Source organism: Pan paniscus, chromosome 15 (genome assembly GCF_029289425.2).
Source record: "Pan paniscus chromosome 15, NHGRI_mPanPan1-v2.0_pri, whole genome shotgun sequence".
Taxonomy (NCBI): Eukaryota; Metazoa; Chordata; class Mammalia; order Primates; family Hominidae; genus Pan; species Pan paniscus.
The window spans coordinates 74,355,707-74,368,551 of record NC_073264.2 but is presented as its reverse complement, the minus strand read 5'-3'; the positions used below and the strand labels follow the sequence as shown (position 1 = coordinate 74,368,551).

The following is a 12,845-nucleotide window of genomic DNA, read 5'->3' as shown; positions in this document are numbered from 1 at the left end:
AAAAAATGCCCAGCCACTCTTCAAAAGTCTCCAGTCACACAGAAAATGCTCATCTTTTTGGAGACAGGGTCTCTGTCGCCCAGGCTGAGATGCAGTAGGGTGATCATGGCTCACTAAAGCCTCAACCTCCTGGGTTCAAGTGATCCTCCCACTTCAGCCCCCTGAGTAGCTGGGACTACTTTTTTTTTTTTTTTTTTTGTAGAGATAGGGTCTTTCTATATTGCCCAGGCTTGTCTCAAACTCCTGGGCTCAAGTGATCCTCCTGACTCAGCCTCCCAAAATGCTGGGATTATAGGTGTGAGCCACTGCACCTAGCATGAAAAATGCTAATCTTACATGTTCAGCAAAAAGTACCAGCTATAAAATGTGCATGTGTTATGATCCCAGCCACATAAAACAAAAAACAGAACATACTTTTTAAAAAAATTGGATTGATGAAAGGCAAACAATCCAATTAAAAAGTGGGTAAAGAACTTACGCATTTCTCCAAAGATGATATGCAAATGGCCAACAAACACGTAAAAAGATATTCAACATCATTAGTCATCAGGGAAATGCAAATCAAAACCACAATGAGGTCCTGCTTCCCACCCACTAGGATGTCTATAATCAAAGAGATTGAAATAATGCGCTAAATACCACCAACCTATACACTTTAAAAGGGTTAACTGAACGTTATGTAAATTTCACCTCCATAAAAAAATTCCATATTTAAAAAAATTGGATGAATAGACAAAGGGATAGAAAGACACTAGATAATGAGCAAAGCACGGGCTCCCGCCCGCAATCCCAGCACTTTGGGAGGCCGAGGCGGGCGGATCACTTGAGGTCAGGAGTTTCGAGACCAGCCTGGCCAACATGGTGAAACCCCATCTCTACTGAAAATACAAAAATTAGCTGGGCGCAGTAGCACACACCTGTAATCCCAGCTACTCGGGACGCTGAGGCAGGAGAATGGCTTGAACCTGGGAGGCAGAGGTTGCAGTGAGCCGAGATCACGCCACTGCACTCCAACCTGGGCGACAGAGCGAGACTAGGTCTCAAAAAAAAAAAAAAAAGAAGAAGAAGAAAGAGACTAGATAATGAAAACACAAATATAGCCAAATACTAGTTGTGGGATTGAGATAGTGTGTACATGGCTGCTCACTATGCATTTCTTTCAACTTTTTGGCATGTTTAAAGTTTCTATCATATTGTTCAACTTGTAAATTTACAAAAAAATCATTGTGCCATTAGCATGGGTGGTTTTTATGGTATATGGATTTATTTAAACAACATCCCTAAAATTTTCAAAAAGATTTTTCGTCACAAAATATTGTTGGAAAATGCAAATGGATAAGTAGATAAAATTAGGACAATAAGAATTTTTTTTTTAATGCTACATAAGAGAAAACCTGTAGGACCCCCCCTGAAATCATGCCCATAGTGAAAGCTGCTCTGAGTGCTTGGGAGGCAGGGTGCCCTTCCCTTCTATTTGCGTGCTTCAAATTTTCCAAAATAAGCATATTACTATATAATGGAAGAAAGTTATAAAGAATAAAATAAGTGGGCGAGGCACAGTGGCTCACACCTGTAATCCCAGCACTTTGAGAGGCTAAGGTGAGAGGATTGCCTGAGCCCAGGAGATGAAGACCGGCCTGGACAACATAACAAGAGCCCATCTCAACAAAAAATCAAAAAATTAGCTGGGCATGGTGGCCTGCACCTGTGATCTCAGCTACACAGGAGGCTGATGTGGGAGGAGCCCTTGAGCCCAGAAGGTGGAGGCTGCAGTGAACTATAATTGTACGATTGCACTGCAGCCTGGGCAACAGAGACCCTGTCTCAAAATAATAATAAAGTAAATTAATATTCCATTCCCACATGGACTACATCTTGCCAATCCCTAGAAATATTTATTTTATTTTTTTAATCTTTTTATTTTTGAGATAGAATCTTGCTCTGTCACCCAGGCTGGAGTACAGGGGTGCGATCTCAGCTCACTGCAACCTCCACCTCCCAGGTTCAAGTGATTCTCCTGCCTCAGCCTCCTGAGTAGCTGGGATTACAGGCACAGGCCACCGCACCCAGCTAATATTTGTATTTTTAGTAGAGAAGGGGTTTTGCCATGTTGGTCCTGAACTCCTGAGCTCAAGTGATCTGCCTGCCTCGGCCTCCCAAAGTGCTGGGATTACAGGCATGAGCAGTTGCATCCAGCCCCCAGGAATATTTAAAACAATAATTTGGGGTTGGAAGACTCCAACAGATATGTGGTAAAATCTCTTTCTTTCTTTTTTTTTTTTTTTTTTTTGAGACAGAGTCTTACTCTTGTTGCTCAGGCTGGAGTTCAATGGCGTGATCTTGGCTCACTGCAACCTCGGCCTCCCAGGTTCAAGCAATTCTCCTGCCTCAGCCTCCCAAGTAACTGGGATTATAGGCACCTGCCACAATGCCCAGCTAATTTTTTGTATTTTTAGTAGAGACGGGATTTCACAATGTTGGCCAGGCGGGTCTCGAACTCCTGGTTTCAAGTGGTCCTCCCACCTCAGCCTCCCAAAGTGCTGGGATTACAGACTGGGATTAATCCTCACCTGGCCCTTTTTCTTCCTTTCTATATGGGTCCTGCTAGTCCCTGGGACAGGCTTAAGATCACCTCTTTTAGAAGCCAACAAGGCCCTGGGGAACAGACTGGCTCCATGGAGAGCTGGACCCCTGGGAGTCCAAGGCTCTCCTGCTGGTGAGCCCCAAGGACCAGGCCCCAGCTGAGGCACCAGGGGCCCTCCGGATGGCCGAGCTCCCCGACAAGGCCTCACCACCACCCCTTCCACCCTCTGCTTAGCTAGCAAGTACCCCATGCGGTCAGGCGTTGTGCTGCATGACCACCACGGTCTGGAAAGTCGCTCTTTTTAACCCCACTGTGCAGATGGGCAAACTGAAAATCAGAGAGGTGGGGCACTTGCCCAAGGCCACACAACTGGTCAGCAATGGAGTGGATCGGAACCCAAGCCTGCTGTTGACTCTGAGGCCACTGGTTCTTAGCCACACCTGTCACATGTCTCATAGAAATTCTGCCTTCCTTCATCTCAAGGTCCCTACAGCTCATAGAGTCCCCATCACGAGTGAGTCAAGGCCAAACATGCCTCCCTGCAGTATTGGGAGGCTACCCACCCACCCCCATCCCCAGCTCACCACAACCCACACCCTTCCTCAATGTGGCATCCTCACACCACACAAACACTGGCCTCAGTGCCCTTTCTCCAGCAGGCCCTCATGCCTGTGAGGCTCCTTTCACAGTGGGATGGGGATGAAGGGAAGAAGACAGAGGCAGAAGTGGCATGTGGAGACACTCCTTCCTGGACTGCCTCCTTCCCTCAGCACACAGTCAGTCACTCAGTCATTCAACAGACATTCACTGAGTACCTAACTGTGTCAGGTAAGTTCTATGGGGGTATAAAGAGGAATATGGAAGCTGGGGACCCAGTCCTCAAGAAGCTTATAGTGGGTAGGTCTGACAAGCCGTATACAACCACAGCAGCACAAGGAAATGAATCTAAGGGTCCCACAGAAATAACAGCATGCTATGGGGGCCAGAGGGGCAGGGGCATGCTACCGCTGAGTGGAGGAAAGCAGGGCTGCCTAGTGGGCTGCACACCAGGTGGGCCTTAGAGATGGCAAAGGGTTCAGCGGGGGGAGACATGGGAGAAGTGGGGTCCAGAGGGATGACACAGCGCAGGCAGAGGCCCCGAGGCAGGACATGCTTGCTGGGTTTGTAGCGAGTGGGAGAGAGGTCAGGCCGGACTCCTCCCTGCCCTCCTGTCCTTACCCTGGGGGAGATGACAGGGCTGCGTGTTACAAGGCTCCACATCCACAGGCTTGGAGTGCTGCAGGCTCCCGCAGTGGCTGGGCGGCCCAATGGCACAGACGACCTGTCGCCTCCGAGTGCCCGAGCTGCAGCTCTTGGAGCACTGAGGCCCACGGGTGGAAGAGAGAGAGACGCTGAGGGCGAGGCTGGGGGCGGGGACCCACATGGAGAGAGGCAGGGGAAGGTGCCCAGTGGCGCGTGTCAGGTCCAAGGACGGCGCTCGGGTGCAGCCACCTGCCAGAGACCAGGGTCAGGCAGCAGGTGTGGGGGTGGAGAGCACTCACTAGACCCCAGGTGCCGACATGCCAGGCCTGGTCACTGAGGAGGGGGCAGTCCTCATGCACACAGGGCTCAGTCAGAGGTGGCCGGTCTTCCAAGGAGCACGCTGCGGTATGGAGCAAAGAACCCCTTTCACCCCGGCAAGTAACGCTCCGCTTCCGGACGCCAACGCCACAGCTGACAGAACACTGCAAGGACAAGGCTGTCAGCAGAAGCTCGGCCTTGCCCCGAGGAGCCACGCCAGTTCGGACAGCTAGCGGCCCACCAGCCTGGTGTGGAGGCAGATAGCACCCAACTGCCCATGTTCTTCCCAGGCCCAGAGAGGCTGAGTCACCCCCCTGAGGTCACACAGCCTGAACCATGGCTACTGACAACAGACTGAGATTGTCACCCATTTGTATTTTCCATCCATTTGCAACTTGAATATATGTAGGTGCTAGAAGCAATGACTGGCAGCCTAGACACTTCCAGCTCCTCCCTTGCCCCCAAACAACACACCCAGCTTCTTCCTGCCCAGGCCTTTCCTGCCCTGCCCTGGGATCCTGGAGAAAAAGGAAGAGCCCTGGACCAGTCATCCAGACACTTGCTTCTGGTCCCAGCCTTGGCCACAGCTTCCAAGATGACCTGACCGGTTATTTTACCTCCCAGGACCTCGGTTTCCACAGCAGAGAACAAGACCCCAGCCCTTCCCTGCTGCTACCCAGGTCCAGCACCAGCCCCATGCGGGCCAAGGGCCTGACCTCTCCCCAGGGCTCCGGGCTCCAGGCTGCGCAGCGCTGCAGGTTGCAGGCCTGAATGGCAGGGGGCTTCCCAGGCAGCCCGGCACACTCAGCCTCCTCCACGGCCTCCTGGATGCCGGCCCCGTCAGACGAGATGCAGTACACGGAGCGGGACTGGGAGCCTCCTCCACAGGAGGCCGAGCAGGGTGCCCATGGCCCTGCCTTCCAGCTGGCAGGAGGGGGAATCAGGTAAGGCTGGTCCAGGAGCACGGGCAGAAACCCAGCCCTGAGGGTTTCTGCCCTCACTCACACAGGTGGCCTGAGGACCCCCACCCCAGCCCATCCTCTGAGCCTCCAGCCTGAACAAAGGCTACGACCCAGGCGCTCCTTAGCATCCCCACCACCGGGCCTGGCTCTCTGAGCGCTCCCCACAACTCGGGGCCCTGCGCCTCCCCCTTGGCTTTCCTGTCCTCAACCCTATCCCCCTTTCTCCTTCCCACCAGGTCCCTGTCTCCCAGTCAGACTCCATTCCTCTCGGTCTGACCTTAGTCAAGGGGCAGCTCCTGGAGAGGCTGTGCTCACCCATGCGTGGAGCGGCTCTGCCAGGCCCCGGGTGCAAGGACCCAGAGGAAAGAGCAGCCCTGTGGCCCCATGCAAAGCCAAGCCCGCCACCATCCCAGGAGGCCCGCTGCCACCAAGGCCAAGCGGTGACAGGGTGGCACCAGCCCTGCGGGGAGCCTGTGACCTGCAGGTTACTTGTTCCCACACACTCGCTGGGCCCCAGCAAGGCGCCACGCTCCAGGCCGGTGCAGGTAAGAGGTCCTTTGTGCACGAACAAAGGCATGGCCGATGCCAACAGGCCCTTTGGCCTGAACCCTGGCCCACCCCTTGGCATCTGCCAAGCCAAACCCTCTGCTGGCTCAGACAGACAGGGACCTCTGGAACCTTCTCCAACCCTCCTGCCACCAAGCCTAGGTGTTCTGAGTACTTCGTGGTCACAGGAGAGCAGAGAGACCAGCCCCGGGCTCAGGCCTATTCTCTGCCTCCCCCAGGAATAGCTGCCACCTCTCCCACACCCCAGCCACAGCGTGGGGGGCCCTGGACCCCCACCTCTTTGTTCTACACCTAAAGCAGCTTCGAGGCCTTGTTCCCTTCCCACCCCAGTTCTTGGGCCTCATCATGGGTAGAGGGGCTGGCAAGGTCTCACCGCTTGGTCTCCGGGCAAGGGTGAAGATTGCAGGAACGCCGGTCAGCTGGCCGTGGCTGGCGCTGGCACATGTGGTCGGGGTAGGCCTCATGGTCGATGGTGCAGAACACCAGGCGGGACTGGTGACCTGCGAAGAGGCCCAGCCATGGCGGGCAGACGCCAGTCAACATTCACCAAGCGCGTTCCCCGGGCCAGGCGCCATCCTGCACTCACCCCACAGGTCATCCCCACTCAGTCTTAGATGACCCCCCCGAGGCAGGTGCCACCACATCTCCAGTTGGCAGATGAGGAAACTGAGGCTCTGAGGGTTTTTGCTGTCAGTGAGAGAACCCTACTCTGGCACCTGATCACTGACCCCAGGCCCAGCCTCCGGTCCTGAGGGAGTCTGTCTCCTATGAGATGCTGCTGACTCTGGGAAGCCCCCTCTGGTTCTATTCGCTTAGGCTGGGGTCCTTCATGGAGTCCCCCAGATCCCTGGGTTTTCCTCAAAGCGACCCCCATAACACAGAGATTTCTCGCCTACTTGTCCATCTCCCCAGGAGGGACTGCCTTGAGGAGAGGGCTGTGACTTGCCCACCTGTGGCCGTGGGATCCAGCACACAGGGCCCACGCCCTCCCCTGGGCCATCCACGCCCGCACCTCCGCCACACTCCGCGCTGCAGTCACTCCATGAGCCGTGGCTCCAGCTGAAGCCGTGGCTCCAGCTGAAGCCGGGGCCGGGGCGGCGCAGGGGCAGGTGGTATTCATAGTGCACACCGGGGTTGGGCTCCTGGCTGATGAGCTGTCACGGGAGAGTCCTTATTGGGGTCTGCTGCTGGGGAGCACTCCCACACCCTCCGCAGCCCCACAGCCCCCTGCCAGCCTCAGGCCCAGAGCCACTCAACCCCCCATGTACAGAGCTTGGCAGCCTCTTGGGGACCACGAGCTGCCCACTCGCCCTCTCTCCCCACACCCCCATTTACCTCGATGACCAGGGGCTCCGAGGTGGGGCCCCGGGCATGGAGCCGCTCAGGGGCCAGGTCCCCCTCAGCACCCCGCTCGTAATGCAGGATGGTGCTGGCTGCTGGCAGGGCCTGGGCCGCCTCGATGGTCCAGTGCCCATTGAGGTAGTATTCCCCACGAACATTCTTCACAGCTGCGCAGAGGAGACCGCCTCAGTCAGCCAGAGGGAGCAGTGCCGCACCTCCCCCTGCAGCCCCAGACCTGCCTAGGACCTAACCCTAGGCTCTCACCCAGGAAGTTCCTGCTGGCAGCAGCCTCCTCGATGAGGATGCTGGTGGCACCCACGGGAACTATGAGGATCTGGTTGTAGCCTGGGGGCAGAGACGCAGGTGCTGGGCGTGCTGGGCTATCCCTCTCCCGGCACCACTCAAACAGGACTCCAAGTGCCACACAGCACAGAATGGGGGCAGGGAGGGTACACAAGAGCCAGACAGGGCCGAGCTGCTGGGAAAGGCAACCCTGGCAGAAGAGGCCGCAGTACAAAAGCCAGGGTGGCGGGAAGGCTCAGGGCACCCGGAGCACACTGGGAGTGGGAAGGGATGGGGAGGGCATCCAGGCGGTGGCAGCAGGAGATGGGACTGCACAAACGGGCACGGGTCCTAACCAAAGGCCACAGGGGGCCTTTCAGATGTGACCTGATATGATCAGAGCCTTCCAGTGCCATGAGGGCCACTTGGCCTGGAGTCTAGGCCAGAGCAGGGACAGGCAAGGAAGGGACAAGCAAGGACAGGCAGTTGCCTGCCCCTTGTCGGAACCACCCCCACCTCGGCTGAGGTCATTAGCGTCAAAGGTGCCTGAGACGGGGTAGCAGGTTGTGCCGTCACCCCCACACCGCAGACACTTATCCTCCTGCTTGGACGAGTCCAGCTCGTGATCACAGCCGACAACCTGTGGGCAGAGATGCGGGAGGCAGGGGAGACGGCATCATGGCCACATCAGGCCTTGGGCCCCATCGCATCCTAACCCCAGCACCCACGCAGCCCAGGCAGGATAGGGTGGTCGGGAGTGATTCAGCCACCAGCCAGGGGACTGGCCTGTGGCTGACAATCCACTTCTCTGTCTGCTCAGCTCCCATCTCCCCTTCTGGTAATAACGCCCTGTTTTCCTTGAGGGGCCACCTCTCTCCCACAGAGTTTGAACGGAGCTCCCCAAATGTGGGTTTGGGGAGGTTGGAGTGGTTCAGGGTAAGTCCCAAACCAAGACAAATCAGAGACAACCCCCGGTGGCTAGAACTCCTGGGAATGAGGCCCCCTTTCCCTGGGAATTCCCTTTCCAGGGAGCAGAAGGTCGGAGCAGCTGGCGGCCACCTCCACACCTCCTGGGAAGAATGGGCCAGATCCTGATGCTGGACCCAAGGAGAGGAAAGCCGAGTGGCACCTCATTCATGCACCTGCGGCTGTCCCTGCTGTTTGTTTTTCTGAAGTCGGTTTTAGCCGGATTTCTGCCACCCAGAGGGTTTCTCTTATTGTAGGGCTAGCGTTCTCCAAGGATGAAGGTGAGGAGCCATAGGGCATCTGTGATGCCTGCAAGGTACCCTAGGAGCTGGGCTTGGTGTCCTGGTAACTTGAGAAGACACCAAGCTCATGGCAGCTACCTGGGCCTATGGGTGATGGACAGGGAAACACCCACACTGAGCCCCCAGGCAGCCCGGAGGCAGGGAGGGGCTGGGGCACCACTCACCCGGCAGCTGCCATCCACACAGACATCCCTCTTGCCAGGCTCGCAGGGCGTCCCATCAACCACAGCCTCCCTGTGCTTGTAGTAGAAGTTCTCCCCCTTGGGAATGCAGTTCAGTTCACACTTGTTTGGGGCTGGGGTGGGCAGGAAGGCAAGACTGAGATCCTGAGGTTGATGATGCCCCTCCCCAAGGCCCAAGGCTTACCCTAGCAACAGGAAAGCATGGGTCAGAAAGCCCTGCAGCAGGCCCCGCAGAGCACAGATCCCCGCCCCATCCCCAGGAGAAGGGACCATCTCCATGAATCTGTTGCACCTCTAAGGATCAAGTCGAAGAAAAATCCCAGAATCAGGAAAAAGTGAAACACTTAAAGAAGTCTACCTCAGCATTATTTACCACAGCTGAGGTGGTTACAACAGGCTACTTTTTTTTTTTTTTTTTTTTTTTTTGAGGTGGAGTCTCGCTCTTGTTGCCCAGGCTGGAGTGCAGTGGCACGATCTCGACTCACTGCAACCTCAGCCTCCCTAGTTTAAGCAATTCTCCTGCCTCAGCCCCCCTAGTAGCCGGGACTACAGGCACGCACCACCACACCCGGCTAAGTTTTGTACTTTTAGTAGAGATGGGGTTTCACCATGTTGGGCAGGCTGGTCTCGAACTCCTGACCTCAGGTGATCCACCTGCCTCAGCCTCCCAAAGTGCTGGGATTACAGGTGTAAACCACTGTGCATGGCCATAACAGGCTACTCTTTAAATAAATTATCAATGGATTACACATGCTGACTATGCAGTTACAAATGATGATTGTGAAGACTATATGGTGTGGGAAGATGCTTAAAACACAGCATGCAAAATGGTGATTACTATGCAATAATTACAAATATGTAAGCATATATGGACAGAATAATGTGAAAGGGACTAAAATGAAATGCTAACAGTGATCTTGTGAAACGGGCAGGATGAGGATAACTTTTTTCTGGTTTTAATGTTTTTCAGATGGGATCTCACTCTGTCTCCCAGGCTGGAATGCAGAGGCATGATCAAAGCTCACAGCAGCCTCTACCTCCGAGACTCAAGTGGTCCTCCAGCCTCAGTCTCTCGAATAGTTGGGACTATAGGCACATGCCATCATACCCAGCTAATTTTTTTATTTTTTGTAGAGACAGGGTCTCACTACGATACCCAGGCTGGTTTCAAACTCCTGGGCTCAAATGATCCTCCTGCCTCAGCCTTCCAAAGCACCAGGATTACAAGCAGGAGCCACTGTACCTGGCCTGGTTTTAATTTTTTTTTTTTTTCTTTTGGAGACAAGATCTCACTCTGTCGTCCGGGCTGGAGTGCAGTGGTGTGATCTTGACTCACTGCAGCCTCAACTTCCTGGGCTCAAGTGATCCTCCCACCTCAGCTTCTAGAATAGCTGGGACTACATGGGTGTGCAACCATGCCTAGCTAATCTTTGTATGCCTGGCTAATCTTCGTATTTTTGGTAGAGATGGGGTTTCACCACATTGCCCAGGCTTGTCTCAAATTCCTGGACTCAAGTGATCCTCCTGCCTCAGCCTCCCAAAGTGCTGGGATTACGGGCATGAGCCACTGTACCCTACCTTAATTTTTATATTTATCTAAATATATACACATTTTAAAACAACCCAAAAGTACAAACAGGATTATAATCATCTCCACACCATGGAAGGTATCCCTCTACTCTCTTTTTAGACTTTCCTCTGTGTTCCAATTTTTCTATCATGTGACTATAATCAAATTATTTTTGACATGTGTCCACTTCAGGATCCAGGGGGAATTCTGAAAGCTAGAGTCCCACTGGGCCACGCCCACAGCCACAATCCCCACCACACACACACACACACACACACACACACACACACACACACAGAGGATATGAGACTCCCACTGGGCCATGCCCACAGCCACAATCCCCACAACACACACACACAGAGAATATGAGACTCCCACTGGGCCATGCCCACAGCCACGATCCCCACAACACACACACACACACACACACACACACAGGATATGAGACTCCCACTGGGCCACAGCCACAATCCCAACACACACACACACACACACACACACACACACACACACACAGAGGATATGAGACTCCCAGTGGGCCATGCCCACAGCCACGGTCCCCACAACACACACACACACACACACACACACACACACACACACACGGAGGATATGAGACTCCCACTGGGCCACGCCCACAGCCACGATCGCCACAACACACACACACACACGATAAGAGACTCCCACTGGGCCACGCCCACTGCCACGATCGGCACAACACACACACACGCACAGAGGACATGAGACTCCCACTGGGCCATGCCCACAGCCACGATCCCCACAACACACACACACACACAGGATATGAGACTCCCACTGGGCCACAACCACAGCCACAATCCCCACAACACACACACACACACACGCACACACACACAGGATAAAAGACTCCCACTGGGCCACGCCCACTGCCACGATCAGCACAACACACACACACACGCACAGAGGACATGAGACTCCCACTGGGCCATGCCCACGGACATGAGACTCCCACTGGGCCATGCCCACAGCCACGATCCCCACAACACACACACACATACACAGGATATGAGACTCCCACTGGGCCACGCCCACAGCCACGATCCCCACCACACACACACACACACACACACACACACACACACACAGAGAATATAAGCGCTCATTGATCTGGAATCTAGAGTGCCACAGGGTCTCCAGAGGTCATTTGCCGCAAGCAGGGAAAACGAACACTCAGAAGACTTGTCTTGAGGAATCTTCTGATTCATCTAAAATGCTTAATGACATACATGTTGGTGCTTACCTGGGTGTTTTTTCCCTGAACTGTATTTCTCTAAAAATTGACTTATACCCTCCTCAGAGGTACACAGACCATCTCCTCTGGCCCCCAGATCCTTGATAAATGAAGTCTTGGTGTACCCAAGCCCCTTTCAGCCCCTCCTGCAGGATGACCGGGGGGCACCATTGCTACCGCTCCCGGGGTTCCCCATCTCCGTCTCTGTGCGACAGGAGGAACGCTTCCCATAGCAGACTGAGCAAAAACAGGGCTCAAAATGGTATAGACACACCATAGCTTCGTTTGAAAATATACATACATAAGGGGAGAAAGGATGGAAAGACCTCAAAATGGCTGCCATGGTGTTGCCACGGGCATGTGCTGGGGGGAGCAGGGGTACTGGTGATTGATTCATTATGGGTTGATCGATGGGGTATTTGACAAATGCTGGCTCTGGCAGCACATATACTAAAATTGGAACGATACAGAGATTAGCACAGCCCCTGCCCCCTTAGCTGGCATGGCATGCAAATTCATGAAGCATTCCATATTTACTTTAAAAATTATTTGGGATGCTGAGGTGGAAAGAGTGATTGAGCTTGGGAGGTAGATGCTGCCCAGCTGACATGACACTGCTGCACTCAAGCCTGGGCAAGATCCTGTCTCAAAAAAAAAAAAGAAAGAAAGAAAGAAAGAAAAAGGAAAAGAAAAAAAGGAAAGGAAAGGAAGAGAGAAAAAAGCAAGCGAGAGAGAACGAGAAGAGATAAAGAAAAAGAGAGACCTCTTGCTCTCTCTCGAGGGACCTCTGCAGACCCTCTCCTCCCCAAAGGTGGGTCCTGTGGTCTAGAAGATTTCCTGTACATTGCGAGCCACCGCGCCCACCCAAAAAAAAAAAAAAAAAAAAAAATTGGTCGGGTACAGTGGCTCACGCCTGCAATCCCAGCACTCTGGGAGGTCGCTGCCGGCGGATCCCTTGAGCCTAGGAGTTCAAGACCAGCCTGGGCAACACAGTGAGACTGTCTCTAATATATATATATGACAACGCCTCTATAATACGGCAATAGGAACTGTGGCATCAACGTAGGTATACAAGAGGCCCCGAGAGAGCGAGTCCCGGCCGCGCTCACCGCTGTAGTAGGGCAGCCACCGATACCGCCGCCCCTGGAACTCCGCTCCGTCGAACTCCGCGCACTGCTCGGCCCGGAAGTCCCGGGCGCCGTCGGGGCAGCTCTGCGGGGCGGAGGGGAAGTCGGGATCCAGGAGGCGGAGTCCGA

General features: G+C 54.3%; 1 protein-coding gene and 1 non-coding gene across 4 annotated transcripts in view; one reads left to right on the top strand and one right to left on the bottom strand.

Annotated features, from left to right (window-relative positions):
• The window catches only part of PAPLN (papilin, proteoglycan like sulfated glycoprotein), a 35,167-nt gene that overhangs the window by 15,827 nt on the left and 6,495 nt on the right, over positions 1-12,845 (bottom strand). For all 3 annotated transcript variants that reach the window (XM_063596300.1, XM_034937777.3, XM_063596301.1), the window contains exons 4-13: positions 12,699-12,801; positions 8,729-8,859; positions 7,813-7,936; positions 7,279-7,359; positions 7,009-7,181; positions 6,686-6,827; positions 6,047-6,173; positions 4,861-5,068; positions 4,126-4,308; positions 3,803-3,944 (exon numbers count right to left, since the gene is read on the bottom strand). In XM_063596300.1, coding sequence (XP_063452370.1) covers positions 3,803-3,944; positions 4,126-4,308; positions 4,861-5,068; positions 6,047-6,173; positions 6,686-6,827; positions 7,009-7,181; positions 7,279-7,359; positions 7,813-7,936; positions 8,729-8,859; positions 12,699-12,801 — 1,414 coding nt within the window. The remainder of the gene's footprint in view (positions 1-3,802; positions 3,945-4,125; positions 4,309-4,860; positions 5,069-6,046; positions 6,174-6,685; positions 6,828-7,008; positions 7,182-7,278; positions 7,360-7,812; positions 7,937-8,728; positions 8,860-12,698; positions 12,802-12,845) is intronic.
• Positions 12,016-12,126, top strand: LOC112437035 (U6 spliceosomal RNA). Its single transcript, XR_003025706.1, has one exon. It is a non-coding gene; the product is annotated as a U6 spliceosomal RNA (small nuclear RNA).